This window comes from Lutjanus erythropterus, chromosome 20 (genome assembly GCF_056507025.1).
Source record: "Lutjanus erythropterus isolate fLutEry1 chromosome 20, fLutEry1.hap2, whole genome shotgun sequence".
Classification (NCBI taxonomy): domain Eukaryota; kingdom Metazoa; phylum Chordata; class Actinopteri; order Lutjaniformes; family Lutjanidae; genus Lutjanus; species Lutjanus erythropterus.
Window position 1 is genome coordinate 9,867,642 of NC_139336.1, and position 13,888 is coordinate 9,881,529.

Here is a 13,888-nt window from a genome sequence, read left to right on the forward strand (position 1 = left end):
AATTGTTACGCAAATTGGTAATCAATTCAAAGATCTATTGCAATCACTAAGGAATATAAAATAATAAAAGATTGTATTTTTTATGTTTCATTTTACAACAATGTGGCTTATCTGCCAAAGTAATCATCAAGTCAAAAGAAAGAAAAAAATATTTATTTTTTAGCCTCCATTTACCAGAAATGTCAGCCAAACCACCTCCATTCTGGAAGTCCTCAGTATGTTTGGAAGGCATAATAAACCAATTTATTCAACCAGATACACTACCCACTGTGCAAAGTGGGACATACCACATTTAAAAAGTTCTACTCAATAACAAACTTCTGTGTCTCCATGTCTGCTGACATATGCAAGAAATAAGCACAAAATTTGTCTCTTCAACCGTAACTATTTCCAAACTGTTTTTTTTTAAATTGTGAGATGAAACAAATATTGTCTTCAAAATGGTAAAACTGTTCATCTTAGTCTGATTAGACATTTGAGTGCAGTTTATCGATAAACTGTTTCATTCCTACACCACACCCGATTCTTTGCCTTTGGATTGATGCAACACATAGCCTCAATGTAAATGAATGAATGTGAACATGTGGGGAAGTTCAGGAGAAATGTAGCAGGAAAGTTGGGAACAAAGAGAAAAAGAGTGAAATTTCTGTGTGTGTGTGAAGCGAGCCGGGAGACGATATGGACAGTTCAGTGTCAGAGACCAGACATTCGCAGCTCTCATAAAAGCAGCCTACTCTCCGTGAGCACTCGACTTTGAAATCCTTTGTGTTTAATCCCGAGATACGATCAGACGACTGAGTCACTCTATTGTGATTCAGCCGCGTCTTTATAAAGAGCAAACATCTGTGGCCTGTCGGAGCGTAAAGGCCACACATCGCACCCAGTGAAAGTTGAGCACAATAAAGCAACAAAAACAGTGGTTTATCTTGTGGTTTTACTTTAGTACATGCGCAGGTTTGTGTGAGTGTGTCCAGCTGTGTGTGTCTGTGTGACACTGCCAATTAGCCTTTGTGTAATTAAAGCAGTGGGCACAGAGAAACACTGTGTCAGCTATCAAGTTAATGAACGCTCAGCTAGACTGTCAAAGGTCAGACGGTCACACTCAAGCACACACAGTCGAGTTTCCATCACTTCAGAGGATGTAACATTGATTTACACTCGTTTCCTGGAGACTTATTCTAACAAATTCCCTACCCTAACCCCCTACCTACCTACCTTTACCTAACTAAAACTAACCCCTATCCCTCTACCTCTACCTACCCCCTCACCCTAACCCCAACACCTAACTTTCTGCCTCTACCTACCAACCTACCTACTTGCCCACCTACCTCTACCTCTACCCCTAACCCTACCTACCTATCTCAACTTACCCACCTCCTCACACTAACCCTAATCCATAAAAATGTAATGATTTACCTTATGGGGACTGGTGTTTGATCCCCATAAGGATCGGTCCTCATAAGGAACAAGGGTCCCCACAATGTGAGTATGTAAACAGATGTGATGTCCCCACAACAGCTGTAATACACACACACACACACACACACACACACAAAGAATCCTGCAAGCCTGCACAGTCTTCTGATTCATTACCTTTGTAAATGTTTCCATGTTTAAGTAGTTGACTTCATTAAAACTTCTGTATTTTCAGAAGCTAATTATGAGTACTATTATTAAGAAACAATAATAATCCAAAAACTGCCTCATCTGATTTATGTTACGTCCTCACTCACTGTTATGAGCAGCAACACAGCGCAGAAGGCGCTTCCTCCAGAGCGCAATAACACACCCACATCTGATGGCCCCCTACAATGAAATGTGCATTATATTATAAGTTATTAATGGAGTCCCGCAGGGCAAAATTTAATTACATAGTAGTTTGTGGAGATACGCGCTCATATCTATCACCTCAGTGTTGTTTTGCGGAGCCAAGCACTGTCCGATGCTGCCGTTTTCATTTTGCCTAAATGGTACAACCAGGTGTAATTGAACTATGTTTATAATTTCATCAGAACTCCACTGATGAGCCGTCTCTCGGCGATTCAGCACTGCTCTGCTGTCTTTCCTGCAAGCTTGTTACTTCATGTTGCTTAGGTCTACATGTGGTAAGGGTGGATGCTGTGGAGCTTTATAAAGGGTCTTCTCGGTAATCAGCTGTATTTTCATAGAATAAAAAGTGTAGGAGTTTATTTTTTACACCTCCCCCTGGAGCTGATGTTGTCCAAAAGCTCTCCCGATTTAACTTGTTGTTAGTGTTTGTGTTTATCTGTACTGTTTGAGCACAAATGATTCTTTTAGGTAAAATTAGGAGGATATTGCTCTCTTTGTTGGTTTAGAGGTGGTCCAGAGATTTGTCTGCTCATATTTGGTCTGCTGTGTGAATTCAGCAGGTAGATTTAAGAACAAGCAATATTCCTCTGTTTAAATCTTAAGAGTTTCAGCTGCCATGGAAAAGAAATACAAAAAAAACCAATGCCTCCACAACACCTGTTTATATCTTGTCTGTCTTATGAGACATATATTTCATACAATGATTCACACATGAAAGTGGCCCCTTTTGCATCATTATAAGAGTTAAATATGAATCAAGTAAACATTATGCTTGTCAGTGACACACGGATTAATTTCCTGATCTCACCTGTTGTAATAAATTTGTAATTTTTTTTTTTGCATATTTCTACTTCTTTTATATCTCTTTATTTTGCTGGTTCATCTGTATATCTCTAAGTTTTAATGGGCTATTTTATTTTTTGTGTTTTGTTGGTTTAGCTGTACACCTCTTATGTTTGCTTTATTCTACAAGTCCATCATTTTCTAATATTTTAGTACCCACTAAGATAAAAAAAAAAATAAAGAGAAAAAGAGTACAATAACGCTTCCAAATAATTTATCAATTAAATCCAATTGCAAGCCTTATAGAGAGTAAAAGTGCACACAGACGACATTATCTGTATCTGTTCAACCGACAAAATTATCTGTCTCTGTCTCTGTATCGGATAGAAGACCTGATGTGAGAATGGCTTATGCAAGAAGTGACTTTAAATCAGGCAAATATTGTATTTATCTAATCTAATATTCATTGGCAGTAAAATTCTTGTCCCTACAAAATGTCAGAATGATTAATATTGTAATATTCAAAGTTATGAAATCATCATCTGTATCTCTCTGTCTCTTTTTATTTTTAAGTTTTATGAAGTGTCTGAAGCCCACCACCACCACCTCCCCTTTAACTGGGAGATATTGAAGCATCAGAAACTGAACAAAATGTTTTATAAATGGAAATATTCTGTTTTGCACTGGAAATATAAACTCACAGTAAAGATACAGAATTTAAAATATCCTTCAGTTGACCGGAATAATCTTGGTGCATTAAATCAGTGATTGATGAAGATAGATGTGACCTTTTAAAACCTGCTGTGGTAATCATGAAACTGACTTTTTCCTGTTTAATAATGAACAACTTGAGATGGAACAAATATATGTTTCCATCACATTATTTATGCTTTCCCAAATAATGTATGCAAAGGTTTTAATAAGTACAGTATTACAGGCAAGCCTAAAATTCAACATATATAGAGAGAATAATGAATCTGTCTGTAGAATGGATATTTAGTTGGATTAAAGAATGTTTCTTTCAAGCAAATTAGTAATTTTTCCACCAAATTGCCTTGTTCTTTCTAGGAAACTCGTAGGAAGTTGTTGTAAAATAACCCTGAGGGAGACTATGAAAGGCGTGAGGGATTGAATGTGTGGGATGCATTTCTGTTATTGTCTAATTTGCTGTTTGATTCGATTAACCCGATTCATAATCTTGACAAAGCTTTCCTGATTATTTAAAAGTTTACAACTAGAGGACATTGAGAAAATAATAATGTTTCTTTTGCACTAATGATTCTAATAATTGAGGGCCCAGGTTTCATGTCCTAATCTTATCCAACCAAACTCTTTACTCTCTGTACTGTCCTATTCTTGGCCAGTTTCACTGCCTAATTTCTTCTTCACTGTCCTGAGAGCTGATGCTGATGTAAAGGGAATTGTTGGCACATGTGAGCTGTACAAAGCCGCAGTGAGCCGGTCCCATTGATCAACTATTGTCAAACAGCAGAACAGCGGTGTAGTCGTTAGGTGTGAACGCAGCTCAAATGGCCGGCATTGGGAGCAGTTTCACGTCCCAGGACACGGCTCCGCTTCTGCAGGGGTCGATAAATCGCTGCAGCTCGAGCAAGCTAGTGCACTTTGCCACTTATTGTACCTGGTCTGTCTATAAACCCTCCCGCCCCTCCTTTAAAACCGGGATATGCAGTTCCATTTCTGAGCTGCTCTCGCCTGGGGAGGGTGTGTGTTTGTGCGTGCGTGTGCAAAGTACTGCAACATCTGAGTGAGAGCCCGTTTCTTTGCATGAGTGAGTTATTTCCACAGCTTTTATGTGTTAAATTAGCACACGCGATGCATTCAAACGGCATGAGTGAAAAATGAGGAGTGTATGTGCAAAGTGATGAGTGCATACTGATGTGTGTGATGTAATTTAGTGGTGTGAGAGGGCAGAGCTGTGCCGACAGGATCAGGGAAAGGACGGAGGGAGGGGGGAGGGAGGAAAAGTGCAAACCATGATGCTTGTTGTTCTCCTGCTGTGTCTTGCAACCTCCTCATATTAAAAATAAAAGCAATGTACAAACATGTGCACTTGTATATTGTCCTGGTGCTGAGTCCAACAAATTGTACTATACTACATCTCTCCAGCAATATGTATATAGTGTGTATGTAATAAAATACTACATATAATATAAATGTTTCTAATTTCTATTTCTTACATGTACCTTTCATGTCACAAATGGGTTTTTCATCTGGTACAGAAGGACTTTAGATGAAAAACTGAGTCAATTAATTGATTAGCTGATCAACAAAAGGTTAATATTTTATATTAAATTAACTAGTTTTTTTTAATTATTTTTGTTCTTTTTTTAATTTTTGCTCAACTTTTAAAGGTTTATCAGTCAACTGCTGTTTTTAATTACTATTTAATTTTATTATATATTGTTTTAATCTTCATCTTTCATTCTTCATTCATCTTAATGTTTGTTGTTTAACACTTGTATTTTTTATGGATCTGTTTTAACCATGTTCATTTTACATTGCTCAAATGAAATGTAAAGCTTTGCTTGCTTTCTTACAAAAGAAGGAATTTGAAAACATCACCTTGGGCTTTAGGAAATTATGACTGATCATTTACAGGATATTTTGACATTTTCATAGACTAAATGACAAAATGTCAGCTGATTGATGGATGATGCAAATAATCGTTATTTAGCAGCCTAAAATTTAGTTCTGTGTCAGTTAAGTAGTTAAGTTTTAGCTTGAAGTAATGAGTGTGGTTTGTTTCTTTTTAATTTAAGTTTCATTTTTATTCTTTACTTTTTCTTTTTACTTTTCTCTTATCTTTATTTCTAATACTAATTGGTTAATTATTAGTGTTTCTCTCAGTTATTTCCCTTAGATGATATCAGTATTTTTAATCATTTGAATTGTCACAATTTTGTAATTTGTCTTAATCCTTTGGAACTCATGATTTTTACTTTTCGGCAATGTAAATGTAATTTTATATCATGTTAATGGTACATATATCACGATGCAGTAATTGTTCTGTAAATTAAATTCAGAAATACCGCACTGTATTTCATCACATCAAATACAGTCATAATTTACTTCACAAGTAAAATTACTCCTACATGTAAAGCATCATCCAAGACTATTAGTCTCACAAATAACCAAACAAAGTTTCATTTAAGAATCAAGAATCATATTCAAGGGAAGAATGTGCTGTACAGATGACAGTGTGCGCTGACTACCATTATCCGCTCCCTGTCTGGTTTCTGAGCTGACGTCTCTCTACACTCTACAGGACGACCCTGATCCCTGGTACCCAGGACACAAACCCCGACAGTGGGAATCGATGATGAACTAGGACAGTGAAGCGTAACAGGGTTGAAGGTTAGAGACCGGGGTTAGCTGAGGACACTGAAGATAAGCAATAGGAAGGGTGGGGGTGAATAACAGGGCAGAGGATGACGCAGGCTTATACTGTAGATAAGCTGTGAGAAACACGGGGTCAAGTCCCTGAGCACATGAGATGGGAGGATGAGACACAAAGAGGATTTAGGTTTTTAGACAAAAAGAGATAAAACTGGGTTCAACTCTGGTTTTTGATTGACAGTTTTTGCGATAAATTGTTCAGAAATGGAGGCGTGGACGTATGAAAGATGCAGGTTTCACGAGTGTGAGGAATAAAGTCAGCCAGAGATGAAACCAAGGCAAAAAAAAAAAAAACATGAAATGAAGAAACAATTGAAAATATGTATAATCGTTTTTCTTAATCAACTCAGACTCCTGTGAATTACATTAGCTAAGAAGTAAAATAACATTGTTTAGAGAGATTTGAATGAATTACTCCAATTTTAAAATGGAAATTTTTTTGCTTTGACTTGTCATCATGAAGTTCATGTTGACTGCAGATTGTACTGGCTACAGAATGATACCATCCACATTTAGAATGGTTCCTCATAAGCCTTGCTTTCGTCTGATTTTTTCAGACTAAATTAATGAACAAATTCACCCGTTTTCCAATGAAACTCTCCCCTCCACCCGGACACTCGTCTGACTCGCAGCATCCTGGACTTGGAGCCATCAAAAATGATTGTGATTGGTGTAAAGAAATAGAAGTCTTTTGCTTCCGTATAGCGAAACGATAGGGCTGGGGCAATTCATTGATGTAACTGATGTCACTGATTATGGAAATATGTCTATTTGCATAACATGCATCCGCATGTCACAATGAAATGCTGCAACTAGTCAAAGCATGGAGTATTTTAGACAGACGTAAAACACTGTCTTAAGTAAAAATACTGACTCTGCAGATCGGGGAAAAGGTTGACACAGTGATGAGATTAATATACCTCACAGCATTCCTTTTGAATTTAAGGTCCAGTATTTTTCCCATCAGGCATCTGACTACATAGGGTAAATTAAACAGGTGGAAATTAGCCTCATTTTAAAATATGCCACAATAATGAAATATTAATGAGAAAAGTTATTGATTTTCATTCTGGGTAAAATAATTGTTATATTCATTGAATAATAAAAAAAAAATATTAAGTAAAGTAGGAATGGACTCATATAGAGGAGAAAAAATAGTTTTGACAGTGTTGTCTTTGTCACAGCAGCAAAACAATAATACCACTTGGAGATGCTAGGGGGTTGAAAAGTCAGGCCCCCCTGTACCCAGCTAAAATTATACTCTTGAACACAAGAGAAGACTTCTGGCTGGTTGCAGAGATCACATGAGGATGTTGACATGAGACAGAATAGAAACAACAAGGCGAAGGAGAAGACAGTGTACCGAGGATATAAATATTTGATTGTGCGTCCAGTGTGTCACTGAATGTGCAGAGGAGCGTTCAAAATAAAGGCTCCATTTCCAACCGGGTCTGGAATGCTGACATAGTGACAGAGACATGAACTATTGACATCTGATTACAGCGAACACACATCAAAGACAAGATCAATGAGATTCAACAGGATGTCAATGGATGTGCCTGTGGTAATGTTACCCAGAGATTTAACACAGTGAGGAACTCTCTCTGTGGTGTCTGTACTAAAATTATTTGAAAACGTGGTAATAGTCTGGGAATCGAGGCATCTCCCTTGAAGAACTTTGCCAATTTGTTTCTCACAAGCCTTCCAACTTTACAGAAGTACAATACAGGCTTTATTCTTTGTTCTTTATTTGGTACCCCATTGGTTTGAAGACTAGCGGTTGCCAGTCTTCCAGGGGTCCACATAAACTATACTCAGTTGGCACATTAACTCTGGAAATCTAAAAATAGAGTAAACTGGTCACAGCCCACCACAGAGTCTAGTTCCACTTGAGGCTTCTGCTTATTAACTGTTGCCTTTGTGCTTGCTCATGATGGAAACTATGGATTCTCTGTAAATAATATTAAAAGTAGGGATGATAATGATCAATCAATGACCGATTAATCGGTTGTCAAGGTTGTGATCGAGTGGTGGCCTGATCTGAAGTGGCTGTCGGTTCGACTCCAGCCTGCAGCCCTTTGCTGCCTGTCATTCCTCCAGTCTTTCTTCCCCTGTCCTGTCATATCTTCAGCTGATCAAAAGCCTTGGATCAATCAAGCAAAATATTATCAATTTACTATCAAATAAGGATCTGACATATAACAGAGATTATTTATGAGCATGTTCCCTATGTCTTCTGATATTCAGGTATATTTATTCAATATGAAGGCCTTTATGTCTTTATATGTAATGTTTAATGCTATGTAATGCTGTCAGAGAATATGAAATATGTTGCTGTAGAAATAAACCTTTGATTGAGGGGAAAAAATGCATTTGGTCTTGTTTGGTATAAGCAAAGTTTTTTGTTTTTTTTAATAACAATTAATGGATCTATTGATCCCCAATATTACCAATGATTGATTAACAAAAGTGCTTACAATTTGCAACTCTAATTAAAACAGTATGATCTGCTCTATATGAATAGGTAACTTCTGTTATGATGGAGCTATATAAGTAAAACCGAACTGAATTGAAATCTCTGCTTGAGAATCGGAGATCAGAACATCTTCTAAATCACTTCTTGTAATTTCCCTTCATACAGAATAAAAACAAAAAAATAAACCACCAACAAAAGGAATGATTTTGTTGTAGTCGGTCTAATCAGTTCAATTTGATTTGATTTAATGTTTTGATACTTCTTATCTCTTATCTTATTCTGAAAGGTGCTATTCATGACCCCATCATTGTATAAGTAGACCTGGAGGGCATGAGCAATCGGTCTATAGGGTAAACTACTTACATGTATGGTATGGTATGTGTTAGAATGATTTATAGCTGTTGACTGGTCTGTACATACAGTAGTTGAAAGGGGCTTTGAAGCGAGACAGAAGAGGTCTGACATGTCCCTGGACCTTTGAATGCAGCTGACCTTGCCCTAAGCAGAATCACCAAGAAGCGGGTGAGAAAACCCTTTAGAAAGGCCAAATGGGGTCAGTGAACATCAATGTTGTGTAAGTGCTTCACTTGATAGCAGCACCCTGTTCACGCTAGATCATACAGTACAAGCCCCGGCCCTCATTACGCATTTGTCGCATGTCCCTGTGGTCAAATCCTGTAGCGAAAGTAGTAAGAGATAGATGATAGCTTAATGCTCCATTACGCACTGTCATGGTTAACACTGAACACCTTGCTCTGCACCTCAGTGTCGTCAAACTGCAGTATTTCTGTATAGTTATTCCCAGAGTCTGCCACCGGGCCAGAGTCACTGTGAAATAAGATGAAACAAGCCTGTGTTTAAATTTTCTCAGGCAAAGTTACAGCGAGTAACACATTAGACAGTTAAAAGGAAGCAGGAGTTGAGATCATTTTATTTTTGCGGTTATAATTTGTGGTTATTTGGTGCAAACACTACCGCTTTCATTCACAGGGGCCTCCAAAATCAGCAAAAAGTCCCTTGTAGTAGCTTTAACTGTTTATGCTAAATAAAATGATTCTATAAAATGTGTTAACATGCCCCAAAGCATTAATTAGATAGACTTTTATGACATGAGCAAACTGGTACCACCGTCTAATGTGCCAGAAATTTAACAGAAGAAGAAGAAGAAGAAGAAGAAGAAGAAGAAGAAGAAGAAGGGTCTTTAAATCTTTTACCTTGTCTAACAGAAAAGTTGCATCCAGTATTGACCGCTTTTTCTGTCCCCTCCTCCAAATGTGATTGGGTCGGATGAGATCAGTCTCCTTCGATTAAGCTTTTATTCTGATTATTTGTGCAATGCTGGTGTCCATGTAAACGCAGCAATTCTTGTATTTGTGCGGTTGACTTGCAGATGTCTCCAATCATCTCACACAAAACCATGGGAAGCCACTCACAGTATACTGTTCAGGCTCGAACAAGGCACTTGCACATGAAGTGCAGAGCACAAATAAAGGGAATCTGAAGTAGATAAGTCCTTAGTGAAGAGGACAGGAATAGCTAAGAGCTAAGAGACCTTGAGATTGTCCCAGCAAGACGGAGAGAAAAATCACAGCTCAAAGGCGAGTGAATAATGGACTTGAATTTACAGTACCAGACGGCGAGAATGGTTTTAGCACTTATCGTGGTGAACTTTTGTTGGCAGAAAGCGTGACAGAAAAAAGATTGAAACTTTTTGTTTTTCTGCATTTCAAGTCATACTTTACTTCCAAAACTGAGCACCGCAGTCCAAGTGGCTGAGGTGATTCTTCTGAAAATCCACACGCTGATTTGAGTTCAGTCATTGCCTGCCTTCTACCTGCCAGACCCCATTAACATTTTGCCCAACTTAACCGTTGCAAACATCTACTTCCTCTAAAAGGTAATTAATGATTTCTTACAGCTTACAAACAGACACTTACTCATTCGGCAAACATTCAGCATTAATTTGAGCTCTAATTAACACTAAACAGGCATACAAAAACAGTAATTCCAGCCCCAAATGGAAATTTAAAGGAGGACATAGCTGCAAGTGTTGTTGTCAGAGAGGCGAGCATTTCAACTTGGCATGTTTCCTTAATTTCTGATGACACATCATGGTTCTTATATGATATATTATAGTAAATATATTAGATTTTATTAATTAAGGCATTGATAACCATCCAATCCCTGTGACAATGTAGTTCAGCGTACCATTTAATAACCTTACTCAGTGTTTTCTTGTCCCGGCCATGAGCCAGATTTGACCTCACTTAATGAAGTCACGCTTCCTTGAGCCCTGTAAGGCCGATGTATTTTCACGTCCACCTCCAACGCATGTTAAAAGGTCAGGGTAACCCCGAGGACCAAAAGGAATTCAGCATTTGGCCTCAAGGACACTTCAGCGCTCAGATGCTTGTCCCTTAAGTTGAAGGGAAAACAGGCTTGTGAGAACGAATTCCTTTCGCAATAAAGCTAGACTCATGAGCACTTCTGATTCACAGTTTGAGAATCTAAACTTTGAATAATAGTTTACTAAGTTCAGAAGTCTGATTGATGAGATGAAAGTAAGTAAGAGTGTGATTTACTCTGAGGTCAAATGATTCTTGATTTTGACACCTCACAGCAGAGTGGTCAGCGTGGACAGGCAGTGAATGCGCCAGCGGTCGGCAGGTTGTGTTGTTTTTATTAACGGCGGGGGACCTGCTCCTTCTCCCTCTGTCACACTCTTCCTTATCCCTTCATTTCTTGGCGTGGTTCCTAATGGGCGCGCTCCATCAACTCGTTACTCAGACGAATAAAATGGCTTTTTATGTGGCGCCGGTGAGCCACCGTGCTCCAAGCAGATCGAGCAAATGAAGAGAAATCAGAAGCTCGTTCCAGGCCTGATAAAGCGGTGTGAAGGATTTTCTCAGCCTCACATTATCTGTGAAAAACGTACAATGTAGTTTTCTGACTCAGACAGTAGTGTTACTAAACGTCTACATAAATAGTGTACTGCGGTAGTGTTTGAGTGACAGATGGAAATGTGTTGTGGATTATTATGTGCCCTGCAAGATAACAGTGGCTAAAAGCTGCTGCTAATTGCCTAAAAATGTAAATCGACTTTTAAATGAGCAGCAGATGTTAATAGCTACCTCCATCTTAATATAGGCCTTGGAGTACATGTGGAATACATTCATCCAGACGGCTTCTTTGACACTGATCCTCTCAAGCGTTTGGCTGCGCAAATACTAAATGAGGGAGTTACAAATGAGACACATACCTGATGCCTTTGATCTGTGCAATGCTGTGGTGGGAGATCCTTGACAGAGCGGAGATTACCTGAAATAAACAGAGATCGGAGATAATCAGTCACACAAATAAACAAACTACATTTTTTAAGCACAATTTTTTACTGTTTGCCATTTGATTGCACAGTCATTTCACTTAATTTGCAATATTTATTTCTGGTTTCTTGTGACTTTCTTGTTTCATTGATGCTGTTATTATTCTGTGATACTCCAGGATTACTAAACACTTTGAATGGAGAGCAGACAAAACAAACAAAACGGTAACAAAATTGTTTAAAAAGGAAGTGACAAGCGTAATAAAAACATAATCTTCAAAAGCAGCAATCAACTACAAAAGCGACTAAAAACAAATCGTAAAGTAACTGGAAACAAACAGAGACAACTTTAAAATTTAACATTTAAAACTAAAACAAAGGAGGCACTCAACTATAAAAGTAACTAAAAAGAAATCAGCAGAGGTAACAGCCACAAAAGTAACTAAAAACTCTTATTCAGAGACAATAATCAGCTACAAAAGTAATTAAAGAAAAGTCATTTGAGGCAACAATCGACTGTAAAAATAACAAATCATCAGAGACAGCTATCAACTGTAAATCAACAATGGTAAAAGGAGGAGCCATTATCAAACTACACTGTATTTGCTCCCACATAAAAGCAAATATGTCCATTTCAGTTCAACATTCACGGCTCTTCAAGGGTGATTATCTAACCGTGCTTGCGTGTTTCTTAGCAACCCCTCTCAGGCATATGCGGCGCCACAAAGGACTGTGTGTAAACATAATGCAGGCCACCACGTTAATGGTGACATCCACAGACATGTGGTGCACAGTCACGGATGGGTGGGTACCACTCACACACCAACAAACACACATGTGCAGTCACGCACCGAAGCATCCCCACATCTTCCTTCATTTGCTTCCATCTTGTTTTGTTTCGTTTGTGAACCTCCAGACTTTCTCTTTCTCCTGTTCAGGTTTTTTTTAGTATTAAAGGGTTAAATGTGAGCCTTTATTTAAGCTGATTCAACGCTGCTTAGGAGTCACACGCAAGTGGGCTTACGGCTGAGGACTACAGATGGCGTGCTTGCGGAGTCTACAGAGGCTAGTTTAGGAAGATGAGGGAACCACCGTCCCAAAACACACATCCTCGAACACACACACACACACACACACACACACACCAAAACACAAACCCTGTCTCGTATGCCTCATTACCCACTCCTGGGTGTATTTCGGCTTGCAACACCGTGGCAACGCCAGATGTCTCCCCGACAGGGAGGAGAAAATTGTTATCTCAACCCCTCTTCGTCGGCAGGTGTGTCATCTACAGCCTCTCATCAAACTCCCTCTTGTCTAAACAGACAATGCAGTGTCTCTCAGCACTCGTGGTATTTAACATTCGAGGTGAGCCGATGCTAATGGCTGTTGTGAAGAGAAGACCACCACTTCAGGAGTGCGGAGTACTAGCATTGAAGCGCTCTTGACCGAAACCTTTCAATCTCTCTATTGAAGTTGTTCTCACGTTTATCATAATCAGTTGTAGAGAGTAGAGTGGATTACATGGAGCACTGTTATGAAGGATGTATACATCATGTTCATTTACATTTAAACCACTCTACACTGTAAAAATAAACATTTTGTTTTAACTCCAAAAAGAAGGCCTCCTTAGAGTTTCAAGTTGACTGAATTCGAATAGCTAAGTTGAGGTAATTTTTCAGTGATTCAAAACAAATCTAGTGAAATAAACTTGATAGAATTCAGTTGTACACTGTAAAAACAAAGAAGTTGAGACAACTCAACATTTCAAGGCAACTTACTGCAACAGATTTTTGACTTTTGAGCCCAATTCAAACTCTCAAGTTTTGAAAAAAAAAAACAAAAAAAAACATGAAAAATAGTTTTGCCGACTTATAATCTGTACTTGAGATAATTTACTTTTCTTCTTTAGACAAACTGGAATCTTTGGGTTTTAGAAACTCAAAAACATCTTTTTTAAAATTTGTTCCAGTGAATTGTGAACCTTATCTGTCATTATTTGGGTCCTGAGAATTAAACACTGAAATGTTAACCATTACTCACTTTCACTTCAATGAGTT

General features: G+C 38.2%; 1 protein-coding gene across 7 annotated transcripts in view; it reads right to left on the bottom strand.

The window, feature by feature from the left end:
* The window catches only part of vav2 (vav guanine nucleotide exchange factor 2), a 290,534-nt gene that overhangs the window by 78,453 nt on the left and 198,193 nt on the right, over nucleotides 1–13,888 (bottom strand). For all 7 annotated transcript variants that reach the window (XM_084745459.1, XM_084745457.1, XM_084745455.1 and 4 more), the window contains exon 3: nucleotides 11,766–11,824. In XM_084745459.1, coding sequence (XP_084601585.1) covers nucleotides 11,766–11,824 — 59 coding nt within the window. The remainder of the gene's footprint in view (nucleotides 1–11,765; nucleotides 11,825–13,888) is intronic.